The sequence below is a fragment of the Sebastes umbrosus genome, chromosome 8, assembly GCF_015220745.1.
Source record: "Sebastes umbrosus isolate fSebUmb1 chromosome 8, fSebUmb1.pri, whole genome shotgun sequence".
Lineage (NCBI taxonomy): Eukaryota > Metazoa > Chordata > Actinopteri > Perciformes > Sebastidae > Sebastes > Sebastes umbrosus.
The window spans coordinates 20,386,440-20,405,051 of NC_051276.1; the positions used below are offsets into that span (position 1 = coordinate 20,386,440).

The 18,612-nt window shown below is 40.6% G+C and overlaps 2 protein-coding genes across 2 annotated transcripts; both read right to left on the reverse strand.

The window, feature by feature from the left end:
- Positions 1–1,318: 1,318 nt before the first annotated feature.
- Positions 1,319–11,998, reverse strand: dpysl2a (dihydropyrimidinase like 2a). The gene is made up of 14 exons (XM_037777474.1): positions 11,652–11,998; positions 8,070–8,158; positions 7,732–7,916; positions 7,403–7,567; positions 7,092–7,153; positions 6,877–6,957; positions 6,269–6,337; positions 6,018–6,138; positions 5,757–5,913; positions 5,475–5,616; positions 5,176–5,346; positions 3,599–3,778; positions 3,299–3,497; positions 1,319–3,209 (listed from the first exon to the last, which is right to left on the reverse strand). The coding sequence occupies exons 1-14, from the start codon at positions 11,691–11,693 to the stop codon at positions 3,118–3,120; spliced, it is 1,755 nt and encodes a 584-aa protein (XP_037633402.1). The 5' UTR covers positions 11,694–11,998; the 3' UTR covers positions 1,319–3,117.
- A 1,635-nt stretch (positions 11,999–13,633) lies between these two features.
- On the reverse strand, positions 13,634–18,259 carry bnip3la (BCL2 interacting protein 3 like a). The gene is given in 7 exon segments (XM_037777477.1): positions 13,634–15,329; positions 16,150–16,299; positions 16,391–16,497; positions 16,579–16,660; positions 16,750–17,020; positions 18,159–18,219; positions 18,221–18,259. Coding segments are annotated over 7 exon segments (744 nt in total). The 5' UTR covers positions 18,245–18,259; the 3' UTR covers positions 13,634–15,280.
- Positions 18,260–18,612: the final 353 nt, after the last annotated feature.

The window sequence follows — 18,612 nt, forward strand, 5'->3', positions numbered from 1 at the left end:
GCTTATAGTTCTATATTAATGCTCGTGACGATGTAATTGTAGTGATGACAAATCAGTTCTGGAGTCATAATGGTGGTGTCTGGGTCTCAGTGGATTGAAAAGTACTGCTGGTGACTCATGTTTGCACACTTTTCCCAGGAGGGCTTAAAGTCTTCATGATGCTTTTTGTTTTCTCTCTCGGCTGTGAAGATGTCGACATTACAGGATTCCCCTCTGCTGTTTTAATCAGTGCGCTCATCATGTTAAGTCCTAATTGGACAACTGTCAAACAGCCGGTGGGGACTTCACTAGTCATTCAGCTGAAGCTGATGTGGGCATTTCACTGTGACGTTGTCTTGCTCAGTTCATTTATTACAGGCAAGCTCCCTGTGGGTGAAGTGTCAAACAACATAATGCTGCTCTGAAGCTGTCTGTGCCTCCACCTAGTGTCTCAATGCCTCGCTGCAGTTATTCCATCCACTGCTGGGATGTGGTGTGACTCAACCAAATAGCTGATTTCCAAAGTTTGAAATTGATATTTATATGTCAAATAGTTTTAGTTTTTTTTTTATGTCTGTACATTCTTAAGAAGGTTCCTGGAAAGGATTGCATTTTTATTATAAGGACACTGGAGACAGTGCTCAGTTGGTACACTTCTAATTAATTCATTTACAATTAATTGCTCATATGATTTTTTAATCAGGAGTGGAAGGAAGATTCAGAGCCTTTACTTAAAACTCCCAAAAATTAGCCCTATGCGCATTAAAGAACAAAAATATTAAGATATATCTATTTGTGTCTGATGTTTTTTTCCACAAAAAAAGTTAGAATTTAGATCTACACCTTACATTGAAAAATCTTAAATTTCTAAACGTGCAAATATATTTAATTTCTAAAGTTTAACTACTGGATACAAGCATTATAGTACTATAACAATACATTGTATTTTATAAGGTCATCAAATGTTGTATTTGTAAAATCTCAAACTGCAAAAAACAGTATCTACAGCTGTCAGATAAATGAAATGAAATGTAGAGGAGTAGAGGAACATGGAAAATACACAAGTACAAGTCCCTCAGAACTGTACTTATGTACAGTACTTGAGTAAATGTACTTTCATCATCATTGTGCAGTAGGTCAGCTGAACGAGCAAACATGTAAAATTAACTAAATCTAAATGTTTATGAATATTAGCCCTTTGTTCCCCATAATAATTACCAAATAGTTATTTCCAGGAATAGTTACTATGAAATTATCAATAAATTATAGGTGTTTCATTTAGATTCTGTATGGTTAACTTGTTCATATATATATAATAATAAAAAGTCAGTACCATAACTTTAATTTTATTATTTTAATCCACTGAAGTCAACACAGATAGGGTCGAATGCTGACACGACCGATGATTTCCCCCCCAAAAACCCTGGTATCCTACAAAACATACATGACCGAGAGAGTATCACACTTGCTGGGAGAGGGGCAACAACAGTGCTCAACATCACAACTCAATAACCATCACCAAGACACTTCCCCCAAAATGTAAATCACTTCACATTATAGCTTGGCATACAAAACCTACACTTGACAAGGCAATGAGGAAGAAATTATCCAGTGTTTTACAGTATGGCCGCATACAGTGCCGTGAAACTGAGGTTTGGTGAATACAGGAACTACCTCGAGTGGATCTGGTGTCGACAGCGTTGGGCAGGTAAGAGAGGAGAAAACTGGATATCTGATAATTTCATTCACGACACTAACACCGAGAACATCATCAACACACTGTGAAGGGTTTCATATACATACTGAAGCATTTTTCATCAGGTCTCAAAGATCCTGGTTCTTTGAAGAGCCTTCATAGATACAGTGTGCTGTCAATATCTTACAGAACAGGCAGGCAAGTAGTATCCTAAACATACAGACATATCCAACACAAATAAAAAGTTGCAAGCTCACGTACATTTTTTTTTTATCATTTGGATTGTTACAGGTGCAAAACAAACTCTGTCAAAACTGGGTAGATGAATGGTGAGTGCTGTGTGGGCGAGGACATCATCTGCACATATACAGCAATGGTCATATAGCACCGGGTGCAGAGAGGTTGTCGGGGAAACCTCCCATCTAGCTTCTCCTAAGTGTCTGTCTGTATCCTCAACAATATATACTGGTCTGATTATTGGAAGCTTGTTGCCCTGACAGCCTTTTAACAAACATGAGGCAAAATAATTAGTGGTGAAATGAGGGAAAAGGTTCATGTTTCTCAGACTAAATGTTATGTGCCAGTCGTTGAATGAGTGCTTTAACTCAAAAATACCCTTTCTCTTCCTTTCAGTGCAGTCGGCGCTTTCCAGAATGACTTAACGTGATAAAAAACATCAATTTTAAAAAAGTGAAGAAAGTTCAACTATAACACAAACGGAAGACCAAAGTGAACTGTTCTGCTGTATACAGTACCTACACAACAAATCAAATACTGCAATATTAAGATACAATTAGGTGTTATGAGATGCAGAATCCATATTCTACAATCTCATCTTTCATGGTTAGTATTTAGAATTTTTTTTGTGGCTAAAACAGCAATCTTACAGTGTAAAACTGTTACAACATGGAAAACGGCTTTACTTTCACCTGAAGGTGGCACAGTAACACGACCACCAGCGCTTTCTAACTTCTATTTGGGAAATGTACGGCGCATTAAGAAAAATTTGTAAACACCTGCAGTTTCTAAAAATGCCCGCCTCATGACACTGACCGCTTCTTTTTCTGTCAACTTTCTGAGCCAAGAGGACAACTAAACAGCTCAAACATGTACAGCAAAAATTATACAAAAAAAATGTAAACAAATTAACGTCATCAATAATCAAACTGAGCTTAAAAACAGCAAAAAGGCTGCTTCAATTCACTTGATCCCTTCCTTGTTAATGGAATATGGCAGGAAAGATGAAACAAAATGGAATAGTGCTTTCTTTTCTTTTTTTTTTGCATGAAGTGACATCGTGGTAGTGTGTGAATAAGAATGGATGAAGTGTTTGTGGGTGGGGTGCAGAGGGAGACGGAGGTGACCAGGTGTGATGCGACAGCAGTGAGAGTGACCTCTGGTCCCGTGTTGGGCTGCACCCCCGGCTCTGTGGAGGAAAGAGCTTAGCCGAGGTTGGTGATGTTGGCTTTTCCGCCAGGGGGAGCCACGATGCGTTGAGTGTTGCGACGAGGAATGTTGTCATCAACTTGGGCACCTAAAAAAAGAAATCAAGATATAATGCTGTATAACTTATTGTTGTTAACAAGGCCAACTGTCCGGAAGGAAATGTGTGTTTCCACTCACCAGACAGACTGAAGCCAGACTGGTGAAGGTTGCGCATTGGCTGAGGGGTGATCTGCTGCTGCTGCTGCTGCTGTTGCTGCTGCTGCTTGGCAGGGGAAGTCTTCACTGAGGAGACTGTGGACATCACCTTGGGAGTCACAGTCACCTCACACACCGGCCCGTCGTACTGGCCCCTGGGCACTCCGCGCAGCTCTGTGAGCTAAAACATACAGGCCAGTTCATCAGACCACAAGCTGTGTAGTCCACCAGCCACCGCCTAGCGCCTGCTCAGAGGTGCGACTACCTGCGATCAGAACTCACCCTGCTGCGAGCCTTTATCCTCTTGTAAACGTGGTCAGAGAAGGGTTTGCGGCTGATGTAGCGCCCGCAGCCCTCCGTGGGGTGGAGGCTGTCCTCCTCCAATACAATCTTGCCCTGGCTGATCACCACCACAGGACCTCCGCGCACTTCTGTGCCCTCAAAGATGTTGTACTCCACAGCCTGGGAAAAGAAGAGATTTGATCAGGAGACAACGAAAACACAGAGTCGATGGTAGGCATTGTGTGCCCAATTACAAGCATGAATAATGCAGTTTTATACCCCAACAGTTTTTTTCTGATACATGTTTTTCTTCTAGATAACTATGATAAATAAAGAAGAAGACTTGGATATCATGTAGCAGGTCATCTGGAAATTGTTGTTTTACCTGCTCCCACGGGATACTGTTACATTACATAATAATAATAAATAAAATATAGCCGCAAGCGTCAATCCCGGGTTCAAACCATTTCTAGGTCAACAGGAAGAAGCAGCTCAATTTCCAAAATGAAAGCTGCCAGCAGATTAAGCAGTTTTCGGACTATACAAAGCTGAGCAATGTCACTTTGGCTAGTTTAATCCTCGTTTAAGGAGTGAGACCAATCACACACGTGTTTCATCATTACAATGGATACAGCATTTTAAGAATTACACGCTCAAAGTCCCACCAATTCGTCCAACTTTATCGGATTTTAACGACACTCTGTATGTGCGTTCAGGTCTTAGTACAATATGTTTCCATCGAGTTTAATCAGGATTACTCAAAAACAACTTGAGTTTTGTCTCGTTTCCTGCTGAGCCCCGCCCTTTGCAAAGTTGATAGAGGCCATGTTTTTCGACGAAATGTACTCATTTATAATAGAAATGTGTATCTCAGTCCCACAAGACTGAATACATAATTTGGTGTTGATAGAGTCGAAATCCAAAAAGTTGTATTTATATTACTGTTTTTCAGATTATGCAAATTAGCAAAATATCCATCAAGATGGCCTCAATAGACCAAGAAGCTTTTTTTGTAGAGCACATTGAGATGTAGAAGTGTGTCAAATTTCAAGTCAATCGGACTCAGGTGGCCTTTCCAAAATCATGTTTTGGGTCATTAATTATAGCACCACCATGTGGCCAATTGGGATTATATTTCTTGGGAAGCATTTGCACATCATATCCAGTTACTTGGCCAAGTTTCATGTTTCTAGCTCATTCCATCTCACAGGTGGCAAAAATAAAATAAATTAAAAAAACAGCACAAACTCAATAGGGTTCTAGCCCTTTGAGGTTTGAACCCTGAGTAAGTTTACCTTTTTTTTTAACTGGTTAAACTACAGTGTTTGCACTGTAAATAGTATTCTTAAAGCTAATTTTCACCCAGATTGTGTGCTCCCATTGTTGACCCTGCAGAAGTTACCTTTTAAAGCCACTGCAACTCTGTTCATAGCTGCTTTAGCATGTTATATAAAACACAAGGTGCATTGCAGGCCACCACGAACAATCTTAAATATAAGGTCTCAACATCTCTAGGACACATAAATGATTTAAGACATTGTGAATGAGAATCGAGACAGGCAAAGTAACCATCTGACCAGGTTGTGGCTCTTAGCTGAGATGATCTTAGTGACGTCTGGGTCCCACAGCACCAAGTCAGCATCAGACCCCACGGCGATGCGGCCCTTGCGGGGGAACAGGTTGAAGATCTTGGCTGCGTTCGTGCTGGTCACCGCCACAAACTGGTTCTCATCCATCTTGCCAGTCACCTTTTAGGACAACAACATCACATACATGCATCTCAACATGTTCAAAGGATTACAAGGTAATTTGCTCTCGAGGGCTTTGTGATAGGATTTTTTAGGAATGCGTGAAAAGTGGGTCGCATCGAGCTCACCACACATTTGTCCCAGATCAGGGACATCCTCTCCTCGGTGCCGTTGGTGCCCTCTGGGATTAGGGTGAAGTTATCTTTGCCTATTGCACGCTGAGAAGTGTGGAAAGTGCAGTGAGCACTACCAGTCACCTGCAAGTCCCCACTAGGAAAGAAAGAAAGCAAGAAGACTAAGAATATATATATATATATATATAGCTGGGTAAAAATAAATTGCAGCACACAGCAGTGACACATGTCAAATTGTTCTCCAGCTGTCGTTAGGTCCTGACACAGAGCACCTACCATGACAACAGAGAGTTAAGGTAGTCCGGGGTGGTGGGATCGGGACTGAGCGGTGGAGAGGTGACATAGGTTGCTGCCTTGGCCCAGTTCTTGCTCCAGTAATGGGTACCATCTGTGCCCAAGCTGGCAGATATGGGCTCTCCGTAAACCACGGCACCTACAGGAGTAGACAGGATGATGTCAGCGCAAGAAAAAAAGTGGGAGCCAGACAGACAAAGATACAGATGTACTAAAGAAAAAGTTTAAAACATCTCTTCTTACCCCTTTTCCTGGCGAGAGCAATGACATCAGCAGCACTCTTGCTCATCACCTTGGTGATGTAGAGGGGACAGTTGGTCTGATTGGCTATGGTGACGGAGCGATTGACTGCCTCGGCCTCCACCTGCAGACACACAAAGTCACATTCATCAGTAGCCTATACTGTATCCTGGGTTTTTGATTTTAAAAGTACATTAACACAAAACCATTTCTCTTCTGGCTACAGTTATTGAGAAGTCAGTCCTCCGTCTTACCTCCTCTGGGCGGCTAAGCACGTGGCCTTCGGGGCCAGAGATGCCCAGCTCGAGAATACGTCTCTGCTCCTAAAAATAAAATCCACACAAGAACATTATAATCCAAAATGGCAATCACTGCTGTGGTGGCAGTTTCTGTTAAAACAAGACACAAGCCAAGGTCACAACTTGTCTTTCAAGTAAATTTAATAAAAAGCATCTGCAGATGGATACTAATACGTAACACACAGATAAGTGCAGAGTCATGGAAAGATAGTAAAGTGAATCATTATCCTTAAGTCAGCACAGAACAGCCTCTTCACAGACAACAGATCATCACAAGACATCTCATCGGTCTTGTCATGACCGGTCCCCTGACATTGAGCAAGTACTTCAGCCGTCTGTTGTTTACAGAGGTTATCTGTCAGAAGACAGAACTGTCGGGTCACTGTTTTAATGCTTACTTATGGTGACAAGGTCTGCTAGATGTGAGGCCCTGAGATTCTCTAAAGGTACATGGTAACTTGTCCTACTCCTCGGGGGTCTTGAAGTGTGTACAGCAGATATGAAAATTTCCATCACACTCCTTACAGCTGAGACGTGACAGACTTTATCCGCAGTTCTGTTACCTCTGCAATGATGTCTCCATTCTCAGCATGCACCTGTGCAATGGCTCCAAGGTCTCTGATGACACTGAAGACCTCGTAGATCTAAAAGAAAATGATACAGACAGGTCAGCTCGTAGGGCAGTCGTCTAGCCCAAAGATATCTAACAGCATCAAAAGCATATGCTTATGACAGACAGCTGTAGAGCTCGCTAATATCAATCAGAAGCCGAGCATACCTCAGAGTCAGAAAGTTGGAAAACATCCTTATAAGCCAAATAGACCAGGAAAGAGTTGACACCTGAAGATAGAAAACTTATGAGAGAAGACAGCCAAAAGGTGGAATAAAGAGAGCAAAAGAGGGAAAAACCCAGAGCGAAGGAGAAAAGTAAAATCAAAAGGATCAAAATTACAAAGCAGAAACATTTAGTTACTGTTTTATGGTCTGTGAAAAGTGGTTGACTAATATCCCCCCTTATAATGCCTGAGAAACACTTCTGTAGCAGCGAAAGTGGCGGGTAAGTCGGTGATTTTTAGTCTGACTGCATACCATGATCCTTCACTAGAGTCTCCATCTCTTCCTGAGTGCCTGTGTTCCACTCAGTGATGTCCACATGCAGAGAGTAGTCGCAGCAGGACTTGCTGTCAGCCCACTCCCTCCACTGTTTGAAAGCTGCGACCAGGCTGACGCCAGGCTCCGGCACCACGTGGTCGACTATAAAAACACAAACAAGCAGGTTGGATTTAATGTGCACACAAGCAGACTGCATAATCAAATCATACGCTTGACGGCATGCGCATCTGCAATGTTATAATACCAGAAACAGTGTCACTGTGCTTTAAAGGTGGTTGAAAACCAGTGTGTGATATAAAACATACTGATCATAGTGGTCCCTCCAGCCAAGGCCGCCTTGGTGCCCTGGTAGAAGTCGTCCGCTGCCACCATGCCTCGGTCGGGCATCTGGAATCGGGTGTGCACGTCAATACCCCCAGGCATCACCATTCTCCCATGAGCCTCTATGATCTTAACTCCCCCGGGAACGATGAGGTTGTCGCCTAGTTGCCTGAAGACAAATGAAAGGAAAGACACAGAAATGAATGAAGGAAACATGATCAAACTGAGACAAAGAATCAAAGTAACAGGCGGCCCCCTTGAAGATACAATGAAATATTTCATTCTGTTAATGGGTACCGTTAATCTTCAAATCAAAACTTACTTGATGACTCCATCCTCCATGTAGATATCAGCCAAGAATGACTGATCATCGTTCACTATCTTTGCTCCTTTGATGAGGAGACGGTCACTCTGAAAAGGAGGAGACAGAATTTCACATTATCCATAAACCACAAAATGATCTAGCCTCCTGCTGAGTAAAAGAGCAAGAAATCATCTCTGTTAATCCATCTATTCCATAATTCAACATTAAATTTGACCGATTTCAAAGACAAATGGCTTATTTAAATAGGAAATAACCTTGGCACAACTTCAGTGAGTCATTTAGCTCAATGTATTTCCTTAGACTTTTCTTGAAGCAGAAAAAAATGCTGCTGAAGTTGCTAATAGTTCGCCACATCGCTCATACAAACCATAGATCAATCCATACCGTCATCCTGTGGAAACTATGACTAGGGATATCCTGTTCACACATAATATACACCTCATTTGAAGGGAGGGAGCCAGTCTTGATCAAACCCCTCGAGTAAGAGCACAAACTCTTGAGTGGCACAATTAACTCGACCTGTATGCGATGAAAGGAGAGCGTACTAGGCTGGCCTACTTCTCCTCTGCAGGCATCCAGGGGTCTCTGAGGACAGTCGGGAGAGCTAATGAAGACAAAAGTGGTTTACTGCCAACCTCACAGCAGGAAACACTCAGTTTATAAAGTCCAGAGTGGATGGAAACGGACAGTGGGGATGCATTAGGTATGCAAGTCATGCCCGTATTGACATGAGCCCATAACTCTCATGTAAGTGGGTCATATAACCTATGTCCTCTCTCTGTGACAGGCGCACTGATATGTTATGTCTTAGTCCAAAATGGCTTTCATTGTGAACTCCCAAAATAAATTTTTCATTATGTAAAAAAAATATATATATATTATATATGCACTTCTATGCTGTAAAAAACTCAATTATATAAATGGGGTAGACAAAATAATAGAAACACCATCAGTATAATGCAATTCAATTCAGTTGCACCACAAACTACATCCTCCAAAAGGAAAATACAGTTGTATAAACACCTCTTTAATATTACAACCTTCATGAAGGTAGAATTTATCGCAGGACTATTATTATTATTATCAGACTGCATTAGTTTTAGCTAGGTATGTGTATCTAATACAACTGGCAACTGAGTGTATGTTACAGATGAAGTGGACCAACTAAACAATCTGCATGAATAAAACATTATTTCATGTAATACAACAAAAGATTAACAAGCAAGCAGTTAATAAACATGAGACAGTGCACTTATGATCACGATTAATAGAATATGTGTGGCTTTTACAGCATTATCATCATTATTGCATCAATGTATGGCTCAGTTTGTGTATTTTTCTACTATTTTTTACTATTTTGTTTAAATGTTCAATAAAACATATGTCGATGAATGAATGGCTATCAGTCTTATTATAAAAAATAATAAGAAACAAGAGAGAAGTATGCTCATTATGACTATATTGTTTAAATTGACTAATAAAATGAATCAATCCTCAAAATAATGACTATGTTTCTATCATTGTGCTAACCGATAAACTGACTGTGTGGTGGTACTATGGTGGCGCTAGATACGACTGTATGTTTGAATGAATTCAGTTACTGTTGTTCAGGGACAAAGCCTAATTTTGGTGTTTTGTTGGAAGCTCTGAGGAGTGAAACTATCTGCTTTATTCCAAACTAATAAGTGGTGTCTGGGGAGCTCTGCATGCGTGCATGTAGTGTCTGGGATGTCAGGGCTGTCTAGGTTTAAGACCTGACAACCGAGCCAATACATTTCACAAGACAGTCTGGTGCTATTAAATAATCAAACTTATGTGTATGCGCTGTGTCTATATGCATCAGCACACACGGGCTACCACAGCTGCATGATGAAAGCTTAGGGGGAAAAAAAAAAAAAGGTTTTGGATGGGTGCTGTCCAATGACCTACTTTTACAAAAGAGGTTTTACTTCTTTCAACTATCACGGCATCCTTTACTGTAGGCCCTTTAATACTGTGCTGTAAGATTGTCAGAGGATGGAGGATGGAAGATGCCAGAGAAGAAACCTGTTAACTACACCCCTGCACACCCTGCAGGGATGCTGACAGGGAGACTGAGAGCTAGGGTTAAATAACCCAACCATAGATGCAGCATTGATGATTTAATCCTCTAAAAAAAGACTGAAGAGGGCAAAATTGTCAGAGGATGGAGGATGAAAGATGCCAGAGAAGGAAACCTACACCCTGCACACCCTGCAGGGATGCTGACAGGGAGACTGAGGAGGAGAGTTATAGCAGCTTCTAATGCCAGCTAAAGGGGCAATACATTAAATTGCATAGAAAAGCACTACCTAAGCTCCACATGAGGAAAGGCCCTTTAATACTGTGCTTTCTGGTTGGAAAGATGCACCACAAAAGCAAATCAGACATGTCAAATTCCCAATTTCTAACACAGAATAAGGGTTAAATAACCCAACCATAGCTGCAGCATTGATGATTTAATCCTCCAAAAAATGACTGAAGAGGGCAAGATTGTGAGAGGATGAGAAGGATGAAAGATGCCAGAGAAGGAACCTGCACCCTGCATGCAGGATGCTAACAGGGAGACTGAGGAGGAGAGCTATAGCAGCTACCAATGGCAGCTAAAGGAGCCATAAATAAATGCATTGCATAGAAAAACACTACCTAGGCTCCACATGAGGAAAGGCCCTTTAATACTGTGCTTTCTGGTTGGAAAGATGCACCACAAAAGGGTGCAGGTTCCTTCTCTGGCATCTTTCATCCTCCATCCTCTCACAATCTTGCCCTCTTCTGTCTTTTTTTTGGAGGATTAAATCATCAATGCTGCAGCTATAGTTGGGTTATTTAACCCTGATTCTATGTTAGAAATTGGAAATTTGACATGTCTGATTTGCTTTTTGTGGTGCATCTTTCCAACCAGAAAGCACAGTATTAAAGGGCCTTTCCTCATGTGGAGCTTAGGTAGTATTTTTCTATGCAATGCATTTATTTATTGCTTCTTTAGCTGCCATTAGTAGCTACCATAGCTCTCCTCCTCAGCCTCCCTGTCAGCATCCTGCATGCAGGTTCCTTCTCTGGCATCTTTCATCCTCCATCCTCTCACAATCTTGCCCTCTTCAGTCTTTTTGTGGAGGATTAAATCATCAATGCTGCAGCTATGATTGGGTTATTCAACCCTGATTCTGTGTTAGAAATTGGATATTTGACATATCTGATTTGCCTGCATGCAGGATGCTGACAGGGAGGCTGAGGAGGAGAGCTATAGCAGCTACTAATATCAGCTAAAGGAGCAATAAATTGCATTGCATAGGAAAAACACTACCTAAACTCCACATGAGGAAAAATCTCAAACCCACTGTCTTGATTATCATTGTTCATCCCAGGAGGCTCTTCTCAGTGTCTGTGGAGCTGAAAGCTGCAGGTTGACAGCATCAGTGTATGTAATGAATGGACACGACAGCTAAGCTAAGCGTTGGCTAGCTTTCAGGCTAATCCTGCAGCACATTACACCATAAAAAGCACCACAACCCAAAGGCATAAATGCAATATATGTTTTCCAAATAATGCAACACTACTCACTGTAATTCGTGGAATATTCTTCTTTCCTTGGTAACCCGACATGTTTGCAGAAAATCCCTCTTTGCACACAGCTTGTCCCCTTTGCTGCCTCTTAGCTTAGCTGCACTGAACACCTCAGCTGCTCCAATGAAAGGATGAATGGATGCTCTCTGCTGTGGTGGCCAGTCGACGCCCTGACTGATATCTGACTATTTCTGTCGATAGTAAGCAAGGTTTGCAATGTGCAGCCTGACAGATGATATCAAATGAGTGGTTATATCTTCCTATCCTTGGATTTACTGTTAGAAAAGGTCCCCTGAAGACCAGGCAACAAGCACCAAGAAGAGAAGGGCCACAAAAAAGAGGTACCGCGCATGCGCACTAGCCCCGCCCTGCTCAGCTATAGCTCCATGTTTCTTTGATGAGTTATCATCAGCAGATAGATGGGGGGAAACAGGTCACTTGTTTACTGTGTCAGCTTCTTGGGGGAATAAAATAATTAGGTTGCAATTATTATCCCTCGGGGAGGAAGAGGAGACAGACATTCATTTTTTAAATAATAATAATTAAATAAGAAATGCTTCATCCCTAGACACTTTTAAAAAACACCTGAAACACCACCTGTTCATCAAGGCCTATGATGTCAGCTGACTCTTCCTTCACATCACTCTTTTAATTACTTAGCTATTTCTCCTCTGTGTTATTTATCAGCATGATTTTGTGTGCCCCCTTTGTAAAGCGTCCTTGGGTTTCTGAAAGGCGCTATATAAGTCCAATTTATTATTATTATTATTATTATTTATTTTGGTATTGTAAGGAAGTTGCATTATTTTGGATTAAAGTTGAAAAGTGGATCTCAGTCTACAGTTGTCCTTTATCTATTATGTTTGATGTGATTTAAGGGATGATGAAAAAGGAAAAACCTGAACAACATCATCATTATGATGAAGAAAGCTTTGATATTTAAAGCTATAAAAAGACAACAATTAAACACTGAACGTTTCAAAATGTTTTTGAAACATCAGTGGGTTCTGGAGAAGGATGTTAATAGAAATAAAGAACAGAATATCATTTTTCAGTGTGGGTGGGATACTTTGAGTCGGGGTGAGGATTGGAGTTAAACAAAATTAATAAATAAATAATGTTGATAAATGTCAACTAAAGTGATGTAAATATGCCTTTTTTTGTCTGTTTAAAAGAATAGATAATTGTGTAAGCGAATAAATGTGTCTAAGTGGATATGTATATGAATGCACGTGTAGATATAGACATATGTATATACTGTATGTATATATATCTATATATGAGGTTGGTTGTATGTATATGAATATGAACGTATCTCTTGACACTATTACAATGGGTAGTACCTTTTCTTTTTCTTTTTCTTATGTTTCTTTTTTTGTTTGTATAGTATGTTGTTGCTGCTGTCTGTATGTCCCTTTACAAGTATGTGTATGTATTCCTTTAACCTTAAATAAACTTTAAAATATATATATATATATATGTAGCTACTACCTCAGTGGCCCACGCTGGTTGTACCGGGCAGCTTCCAGATGTGTAAGAGTATAACTGTTATTGCTCTCAGTAAATCTTTCCTGGGTTAAAAGAAGGTTACAAATGCATGCAGCTATTTCATATATCCTATATATATTATATAAAATATTTAACTATTAACATAGCGTGGTTACCACAGGAGTTAAGGGAAGAGGAGTTTAAACCTCACCTAAATTAAAAGGGAAGGACATGAATTTAGAAGAGGATATAGGAGTGGTGACACCTGAATTGTCCAGCCAGGAGAAAGTGAGGGCTGAGGTGTGATCTAGCCTTTTTCGAAAACCTACCACATGCAGCAATCACACACATTATCTTTCATATTTCTTATTATTCTGTACTATTTCTTCTGTGTGAATCATGTCGAAATGTAAATTAATTAACTTCCATATATGCTATATACTGTATCTCAGCCTCTGTATTCAGTACAAAGTCCATTCAAAACATAAATGCTCATTGCTGCTCACTATGATGATATTTTATTAGATATTATGACTTAAATAATGCATTAAGGTCTCTATCCACTCTCTTTGTATTTATATCTCAGCCGCTGTGTACAGTACAAACTTTATTCAAAATGTTCTGTATTGCACACTGATTAACTGCACATACGCCTGTTATGATGACATGTACAGTTTATGAATTAGTATGAGTTACATAATGCATTAAAGCCTAAATGCATGTGGAGCACTTTCAAACCAATACTGTACATTATGGTGAATGATTTTTCATATGACTCTATAATGTCATCCATTTATAAACACTGACAGAAGAATCATCCAGTCATCCAATCAGCATCAATATACAGAAGTCACATGCATTTTCTTCAGGAAATGCTCCTCTAGTTTTTCTGGAAGTTCTACACACACCGGACACTGTTTATTGTATTGAAATATTTGCACAGTGTAATCTACATAAAAGCCAGATAACACTCTTCAATGAGGCCCCTGGAAATACCTTCCTCTGTGGTGGTTTCTGCCACTGACGCTTCAGCGATTAAACAACAGCAAAAACACATTACGTACACTGCCACAATGCTATGTAATAACAATGATATAATATGCATTAATATCAATGTATAAACAAAGTATACAATGTCAAAAGGTGTCTATTACATGGGGCAGATCACAGCTTAAATTAGTTTTCACATCTATGTATATCTTTAAATACCTAAACATATCAGAAAATCAAAAAATCAGTCTAAGATAAATCACCAATGTGCGGTGGTGAAAGATACAAATTTGGCACTTTGCCATCGCTTCTATATTATGTTAAAGAAGATATGTAGGCAAAAAGAAATAAAAATAGCATATGGCCTGGTAAATTGCCATCCGCCTTCGGAGTTCCACTATCATAACATACTCAATCAACCCCACTGTAAAAATTTGGAGCTGCATATCAATGTTTAAGCTTTCCAACCTTCAAAAAAAACCAAAGCTTTCAAAAGAAACCCTCAGGAGTCAACATGATACAACTTCTATTCTCAAAAATGTGTGGGATTTAAAAACTAATCCCACTGTGCAGCATCATTTGTCCCCCTCCCTCCCCAATAACTGCACCTTGAATGTTTAGCTGAAAAAGTTAAGGCGATAAATGTCCCCTCTGTTCCCAGAGCCAATCCAATTTGTTTGTGTTGTGGATAATGGCGCATATTTTTGGTACGTACACTCTGCCGACTGGGACACCAGTGCGGAGATGCAGCTTGGGAGAAGGCCAGATTCCTCATGACATAACATCAAAACAAATAGAGAAAACTTCAACCCCTGAAGCCACCTGACGTCAAATCCTTTGTCACATATTTTTCGAGTTGAACAGGATGACTAATATTTTGCAGCTCTAACAGGGTCTGTCATCTACTGGATTCAAGTCGGTGACAGCTGCTGGGTACAATGTTGCCCTGTGTGTCAAAATGTGATGGAGTGCAACCACATTACGTCATGTGTATAACTATAACTACATCTACAATGTGACAGAATTCAATGCTGATTGGAAGGGAAATGTGGGCGTACAATAGATGCAGAGGGAGACAGCTTGACTACAGGAGGATGGTTGAGAGACTTGGAGACAGGAGAACATCCAGGCACTGCTTCATCTTCTATTCAGTAGGAGCTGGTGGAGGCTGTGGCAATTCTCTTCCCAATGTACACCCTAGAAAGAAAGAAAAAAAAAATCCCAAAATTGCATTAAGAAAAAATAGATAATGCATACAAACAAACATTTTGGAAAAATGACAATGCTGACACTAAGGATGTAGTAGTGAAATAAAGGCATCAATACATATCAGTTGATCAATTAAAATTAAAGACGAACTATTATGCTAATTTTCAGGTGCACCTCCCGAAAAGCCCAGTCCGCTCTGATTGGTCAGCTGGCCCACTGTTGTGATTGGTCAACCAAACCAAACTCTTCAGACTCTGCTCCAGCTCCGCTCTAACTAGCTTAGTTTGAGGGCGTGCCAAACTAGCTGCTAGGCAGGTATTATGCAAATGTGTTACTTGGTGACATCACCATGTTACAGAACAAAAGGCAGGACTTCAATCAAGGCGTTTCAGGAAATTCGCGAGGAAGAGTGTGGGGAAGAGTAACTCCCTTTGGCGTGGACTTTGGGACCTTTTACATGCACAAAAAAACTATATAACACACTAAAGGAAAAGCACAAAAGCATAATAGGTCCTCTTTAAGGTACACATTTTCATAAATATCCAGGTTAGTCTGTGTTATAAATGAGGCCCAGGTCTGAGCAGACAGGCATCAGATAGATAAATTGCAGTAATCTTGGACACCAAAATAATAGTGCACTAATAAATTGACAATGACAGCCTGTGCTGACCATGGTGAGTCACTAAAATACCAAACTGGCACAGGCAAGTACAAAACAAAGGTGCAGATTGAGAAAATGTACCTTTTTCAATGCAGGCTTTGCATTATATCCCTGCATGAAGATAGAACTGCATGAATTCAGACTTACCCGAGGCCAAGAGCGAGGATGTGTGAGATGAGTAAGGAAGGGATGAAGACTTTGAGGAATTCAGCTGAGAAGATGCCACCTTTCTTCATGACTCCACTCTTTCTCATACTGAGAGATACTGAACGTCGGGGGTGCCTGAAGTGGAACTCCCTGTGAGGATTAAATAAACAACCAATTAATGCAAAAGGAAACAATATCTTGAACCGCTATTATTAGTGAATGATTCTGGAAATGAGCTTACTTTGGAGGAATGTTTTCCGGTCTGCTGGACCAGTCAGCGACCCAGTCTACTTCTTTGTTCATAAGGATGTCTTCCTCTCTGTCCTTCTCTGGACCATCGTCCTCTGACTGCAAATATAAAGGTAAAGTAATTAGGTTTAAGGGTCATATGAAAAGACTTGGAAAGGGTTTTGAACTTGTTTTTTTTACCTGACTATCTCTTGGGCTGGACATCTCCACGTCAAAAGTTATCTGACCCTCATCCTGATCTGGACTTGGTGGCCTGTGAGGACTGAGTCAACATATTGGGATGAAAAAAAACAAACTTGCAACAACAAAAATCTGTGCTTTAAAGCGCATAATAATGGCCTTTAGTCCTACCTATCACAGGAGGAGCTACTCTGGCTTGATTCATGCTGTGCATCCAGGAGGATCTTTTCCATGTCTCCATTGTGGATCGAGGAGGACGACGGCACATGCTCTAGTCCTCCGATCAGGGTTTCATCACTCTCGGGCACCACTTCCAAGGTCTGCAGAGTTTCACTCATGCCAGCATTTGCGTTTATTTCGTCTGCAGCGGGGTCCATTGGCTGGTTGGTCTGCACGCCCTGGGCCCCTGTGTTCCCATTCAGCTCCAGCTCTACCCAAGAGCCTTGGTAACACAAAGGTCAAAAAGAGGGAAGGGAAATTAAACTTGTTGTGGTTAAAACCTCACAGCAGATTGTACACACACACACACACACACACACACACACATCTCTGTCTCTTTTCAAATGGAAACAGCTGACCTACATTTCCTGCACAGACACTATGCATCCAAATGAACTGGTTTGTGCACTGCATCCATGATATCATTGCATGCATTTCTTTGTGTGCCACTGCCCCATAAAGCAGCTTGCATATTTTTTCTTCCCAGACAGGAGGGCGTTATGTAATATCTCTTATAGCCAGCAGGCTATGGTTAGCACACAATGTGGACCATATGATATAGCACGAGATGTGTTTTTCCCCAGTTTTAGGCTGTGCTAAAAATAATATATAATTTATGTTTTTCGACGACGCACGTATTGCATGAGCGATGGCACATCTACAGACCAGACCAGTATGTCATCAATGCTGCTCTCATGTGAGGTCTTGCATAACTGCAGAGTGCAGTGTGAGACAATTTTGCCCAGGCATGTCGCTGTTCCAGCTGTGATGTTATTCATGCATATAAAGCGCACTGTCCTGCTTTTCTGTCTGTGCAAACATTACATAATATGTTTATTCAAGCACTGGACACACCTTAGGCCAGTTTTAAGTGTTTTCAGAGCTGTTATTCTGCAGGCACTTGAGCTAACATCTTACCATTGTCTTCCTTTAGCATTTATTTTTTAGTTAAAAAGACTGTGAATAATAAGGAGACTTGGCTACATAAGGAGTGAGAGTGATGTGAGGTATAATTAGAAAAAAAAAAATTAAATAGCCTCAAATAAATGTAACATTTCATTTCCTTTTGTCCCAAACTTGTTTTCCTTTTTGGCTTAGAGCCCGCCCACCGCCGACTCTTGTACGTGATTGGCCGCCCTTCACGTCAATCAAACATTTGTCAGAACGCTATTGGCTAGCTTCGCGGTGACGTCGACATAACATCCCCTCCCAGAAGAAGAGGAAATACTGTAGCCCGATGGTAACTTTTACAATAAAACCCTTCATTACACGGTAATTCTCTAAACCACACACACTCGTTAAGGATAGCTGAAGTAGCCTTTGTACCGTGGGTCACGGGAGAAGTGTGTGTCGGTACGTACCGTGAAGCCCGGGCTCTTCGTTATTGTTTTGTGGAGCAGCAGCAGCGGTGGACATGTTGACTACCAGGTTTAGCATTCATCAACATGACACGCAGACTGACTAAGATATGCGCATGCGCGGATCTGTCCAAAGTCCAGACAGATAAAAGACTAGAGGCAGACCCTAGATCAGTGATGGGCAGTATTTGTTATTTCATTTTTATTATACATGTTGGGTTATAACAATCTTTAGTGTCATTTATGCAATAATTATAATGTGATAAAGAAATAAGTCCAAAAGTTTGATAGTATTTATCTGTCCAAAGTCCAGAATGATAATAGGCAGACCTTAGATCAGTGATGGGCAATATTTGTTTTTTAATTTTTATAATACATGTTGGGTTATAACTTTTCCTTTCCTATTGGTCTTAATGCTTTTTATTATTTTAGTGTTTGGTTTTAAGTTGGTCTTAGT

Excerpts from the sequence above, each read along its gene's own strand:
- dpysl2a (XM_037777474.1), bottom strand. The coding sequence starts at position 11,693 with ATGTCGGGTTACCAAGGAAAGAAGAATATTCCACGAATTACA. Across the intron at positions 5,914-6,017 it reads TGCTCTCGCCAGGAAAAGGG|GTGCCGTGGTTTACGGAGAG; the intron begins GTAAGAAGAGAT and ends CTACTCCTGTAG. Across the intron at positions 5,347-5,474 it reads TGATCTGGGACAAATGTGTG|GTGACTGGCAAGATGGATGA; the intron begins GTGAGCTCGATG and ends TTGTCCTAAAAG.